Source organism: Sardina pilchardus, chromosome 2, assembly GCF_963854185.1.
Source record: "Sardina pilchardus chromosome 2, fSarPil1.1, whole genome shotgun sequence".
NCBI classification, from domain to species: domain Eukaryota; kingdom Metazoa; phylum Chordata; class Actinopteri; order Clupeiformes; family Clupeidae; genus Sardina; species Sardina pilchardus.
The window spans coordinates 7,263,238-7,268,237 of NC_084995.1; the positions used below are offsets into that span (position 1 = coordinate 7,263,238).

Below are 5,000 nucleotides of genomic sequence, written 5' to 3' on the forward strand. Positions count from 1 at the left end.
CGTCACCAAGTCCATGGCTCTCTTGACTATGTCCCGCCGCCTGCTGAAGATGTTGGTGGATTTCCTCATAGGTGTTGATATAACCAGTTGTAGTTGGTCAGATTGTTGTTTGTGGCTCTCAGTTGAATCCCTCCCATCAGTGGAAAGATTTATTTCTCCTTTGCCCATTGTGATGTGGAGTTGCTCTTTTGTATGGAAGTACAGTAAGTAAAAGCACATGGCTCTGGTCTGAGTGGTGGAGCTGCTCTAATGTTGCCATGTGGGGGGCAAAGCCTCCTGTGATGATCCTCCAGACTCTGATGAAGACGTAACAAAACGTCGAAACGTTAGTCTCTTACGATGTTGGCACCTTAAATAAATATTTAAAATCTTCACTTCTGAGTTGCTCCGGTGAACCCTTTTTTCTCTACTAAAGTTGTCCTCTCCCGTTGACGAGACCAGAGTGAACTCAGGAGCGCGGAGGACTTTTTGTTTTTTCCTGTGATGTGTGTTTGTGTCTGTGTTGATGACATTAGTGTGTGTTGTTCTGATATGAGCGTGTGGATGCCCCTTACTGACCTGTGCACCCGTCTCTGTCCCCTTCATTACAGAGTGCAGCAGCAGCTCCCAGTCCGGTGATGGGCAACATGCCCCCTAACGACGGCATGCCTGGCGGACCCATGCCCCCAGGCTTCTTCCAGGTAAGACGGCTCCTCCTGCTCCTCCTCCTCCTCCTCCTCATGCTCCTCCTCCTCCCTCTCCTCCCTCCTCATTTCTTTCATCTGCACTCGTCCGCTGCTTTTGTGCCCTGTGCCACACGTTCATGCCTGCCGACCGTCCTCCTCCTGTGCGAGCCTTGTCCTGTCTCTTTCAGCCGGTAATCGTCCTTGCTGAACTGTGTGTGTGTGCGCGCGTGTGTGTCTGTGTGAGTGGCTGGCTTGTAGATGGTAATTTCTCTACAGGTGAACTGGTGGAATTTGTCTGTTCAAGTCGATCTGTCCAGATGCAGTGTGAAGTCCCCTGTGTGTGTGTGTGTGTGTGTGTGTGTGTGTGTGTGTGTGTGTGTGTGTGTGTGTGTGTGTGTGTGTGTGTGTCCTGGTGTGAAGGAGAGTGTGTCATTGCTTGTGTTTAATAGTCTTTGTGTGAGAGTGAGTGTGACAGCCAAACAAACTGTTTGGGCTGGCCGCAGTACTTCAGACGCTGCACATGAACCAGAGGAGACACAGATGTGTCCGCATAGCCTCTCTCCCTCTCTTTCTCTCCTCTCTCTCTCTCTCTCTCTCTCTCTCTCCTCTCTCTCACACACACACACACACACACACACACACACACACATACCGCAGCACTTTCTGGTTTGTTTGCTCATCCGTTTGTAAATGTATGTAAACCTGTTCCATGCAGTATGTGATTCCCATCTTAATAGATGATGGAGCAACAGAATATCCAACCCTCTGATATCACTTTGGTTTTTTTGCCACACATCCTAATCAAATCTAGCACACATATACACACTGTACTAAGACACTACTTTGTGAGTGGATTCCACTGTATTGACTCAATTGTGGGATGGCATTTGAATTGTGTGTGTGTGTGTGTGGGGTAGTGAGGAATAACTTAAGGCTGAATGCTGTGGTGCAGAGCATGTTGAGTTTCACACACTTAGCCAAAAATGTGGCAAAGCCCTAAAACATGGCTGCTGTCAGCCCTGCTTGTTATGTTCGGTCTCCTCTTTCACACTCTCTGTCCCTACTCCAATCAGATAACTGTGTGTGTGTGTGTGTGTGTGTGCACACTGCTTCTGCTGGCAAACTCATGTATGCACGACATGCTTGTAACCTCACCTTTCTGTTGTAGCACAGGGTGTGTGTGTGTGTGTGTGTGTGTGTGTGTGTGGGGCACACTTGTTCATGATGGACAGGCCTGGCATTTGGCTGCAGAGGCGATAAGGTAGCTGGAGGTGAATAGATGAATATGAAACGAGGGGATAGCTTGACTGTCGCGTTGGAGACTCTCTCTCGCTGTGTGTGTATGTGCGTGTGTGTGTGTGTGCGTGTGTGTGTGTGTGTGTGTGTGTTCGTGTGCTCGTGTGCTGCTGCCATGCCTATTGTGTTCTTTCTCAGCCTGCCCAGCTTTGTGCGATGCACGGAAGTGCTATTTATAAACATGGAGGGGGAGAGCGTGTCAGTGTGGGAGGAGGGGTTGGGTTGTGTGTGTTTGTGCACAATGTGTGTGTGTATCTCTGTCTATGTGTGTTTATACACAATGTTTGTGTGAGGGCGCAGAAGGGACCATTGTGTGTGTGTGTGCGTGCTTTGTGTTTAATTTAGTAAAAGTAGCCTAGCTGTCTTTCATAAGAAATAAATAAAGATATCAGTGGGGCTTGTGTTGCGTAACCTTTAGTGTGTGTGTGTGTGTGTGTGTGTTTGCGTGTTTGCGCGTGTGTGTGTTGTAAAACATTGTCCTGGGATTGTTATGTGAGGTGTATGGATTCAGGCTCCTCTGTGATGGCACTGATGTGGGTTAAAAAAGGCATAACAAAGCTGCGTCTGTGAGGCTGTTTACAGGGGAAAGAGAGTTGTGGGGTTAAGTGTGTGTGTGTGTGTGTGTGTGTCTGTGTGTGTGTGTGTGTGTATGTGTGTTAGTGTAATGCACTGCAGTCTAATGAACAGCAGTGACCTCAGTGCTACTGTGAGGAGTGGAGGCCTCGAGTTTCCCCTCTAATCCCCTTCATCCAGAGGCCACACACACACACACACACACACACACACAAATTCTTACATTGTCACAGTCACAGCCAACTCCCCTCTCAGTCTCACTCTCTCTTATTCACTCACTCAGTGATGTGCGTATACATACGTGTGTGTGTGTGTGTGTGTGTGTGTGTGTGTGTGTGTGTGTGTGTGTGTGTGTGTGTGTCTGTGTGTGTGTGTGTGTTGAGGGGTGGGGTGGGGGGGTGCGTGTGCATACTGACTCTGACCTTCTCTATCTCTGCCTAGCATACTTAAGTTCTCTTGACACACACTGAAGTGCGTATACGCACAGACACACACACTCTGTCTCTGAAACACACACACACACACACACACACACACACACACACACACACACACACACACACACACACACCCCCATATTCCCGGTGGGGCCGATGCTGAGCTCTGGTCCTGGGGGAGGGGGTCAGCGGCAGGCTACAGCTAAATCTGCTACGACTTTGAGAAATGAGCAAAGTTGTTTAAAGACGAGGAAACACTGACAGACGCTGCCATACACGGGCAGATCTCTCTCTCTCTCTCCCTCTCTCTCTCTCTCTCTTCTCTCTTTCTTGCCCTCTCCTCCCTTTCTCTCTTTCTCTCTCTCTCAAGGCTGTGTGTGTTTGTGTGTGGTAGTGGCCTACCGTAAACATGGTGACATCTTGAAGCTGTGCCTTGACCAGGAGATTGGACTATCACTGAGGTCACACATATACGTATGCGCACACAGGCACCTTAACATGCACTCTATGTGTGTCTTCAAGGCACTGTGGTACAGTGAGATTCCGGATAGACTAAACACTTCTCCATCATGCTGATAACGGTGCACTCTCATGCACACACACACACACACACACACACACACACACACACACTGATAATCCTGAGCTCCAACACCAACTTACCGTGGCATCCAGGAACAATTTGTGTACATACACACACACACACACACACACACACACACACACACTCTTCAGTCACTGTCTGCAGCCCAAATTTAACCTGGAGAGCTTGGGTCATGAGTCCAGTGAGGGTGAGAGGCTCTAGGTTTCCCATTGCCTTTGTTTGAGGGCAAGACCATTCTCTTTTCAATTAATGATTTTATTTATTCTTAGTCTTGCATCTGATTTCTGTGGTAGCTGTGCAGATATCGCCCCCTGGTGTCAGTCATGACCTACTGCATGCAGGAAAGTGCAGGCTGTGCATCTCATTGATGGAGACTCCATGCTAATGGTTCCAGTAGCACCTTTTTAGCTGTTACACACACACACACACACACACACACACACACACACACGTTCCCCACCCCTCTGAAGCTCCTGTGTATTTCTGTCTGTAGTGGATGCCAAAGGAATGGCGCGCGTTCGAAACGCCACATAATCCTCTGCTTCTCTGGAGTGGTGTTGGTGTGCGTGCGTGCGTGCGTGCGTGCGTGCATGCGTGCGTGTACGCAGGACCATATGATTGGATTACCTGAGCCTATAGAGGCTGTCTCCAGTGATCTACCCTCAAGATATCGGTGTCTTGCTTTCACAATTACTCAGACCCACTTGCACAAATGTGTGCATGCAAACATACTGACACGTGCCCCATCTGTCTTTCTCTTACCCGCTCACACACTCATACAATCTCTCACACACACACACACACACACACACACACACACACACACACACACACACACACACACACACACACACACACACACACACACACACACACACACACACACACACACACACACATACACACACACACACGTGCAGGTGATGAATCTTTCACAGAGGTCTCTCTCACTGTCCTGAGACATTTCTGTAGTTGGGCACATGGCCAATGACCAGCTGTGAGCAGCTCTAAGTACAGTAAATGTCAGAGGGTGGGGGGTGGGGTGGGTTCATATGTGTCCACAGACTCCATAGACACTCACTCTAGGGGGAAGGTTGGTTTTGGTTAAGAGCTTGGTACCTGGTATGGCTCCAGAAGGCAGCATTGTGAGTGGCTAAAAAGATGCTGTGTGTGTTGAAGCTGGATTAGTGACCGGTTGTTGATGGTTCCTGCACATGCCGTGTGTTGCTCGGGTGGCTTGGGAGGTTTCTCCAGCTCTAGCCTGACCTCTTGACCTCCTGACCTCCTGACCTCCTGAGCTGCACCCCTGCAGCGTCTCAGCACCACTCATGTCCCTCTTCTCTCTCCCAAGGGCCCGCCCGGCTCGCAGCAGTCCCCCCACGCACAGCCACCCCCACACAACCCCAGCAACCCTATGATGGGACC

General features: G+C 49.6%; 1 protein-coding gene across 2 annotated transcripts in view; it reads left to right on the forward strand.

The window, feature by feature from the left end:
• The window catches only part of zgc:110158 (uncharacterized protein LOC553590 homolog), a 62,355-nt gene that overhangs the window by 43,317 nt on the left and 14,038 nt on the right, over positions 1-5,000 (forward strand). The window contains exons 5-6 of one of the 2 annotated variants that reach the window (XM_062517404.1): positions 591-680; positions 4,927-5,000. The exon at positions 4,927-5,000 is cut by the window's right edge and continues 10 nt beyond it. In XM_062517404.1, coding sequence (XP_062373388.1) covers positions 591-680; positions 4,927-5,000 — 164 coding nt within the window. The remainder of the gene's footprint in view (positions 1-590; positions 681-4,926) is intronic. The other variant, XM_062517405.1, reaches the window with a different exon arrangement.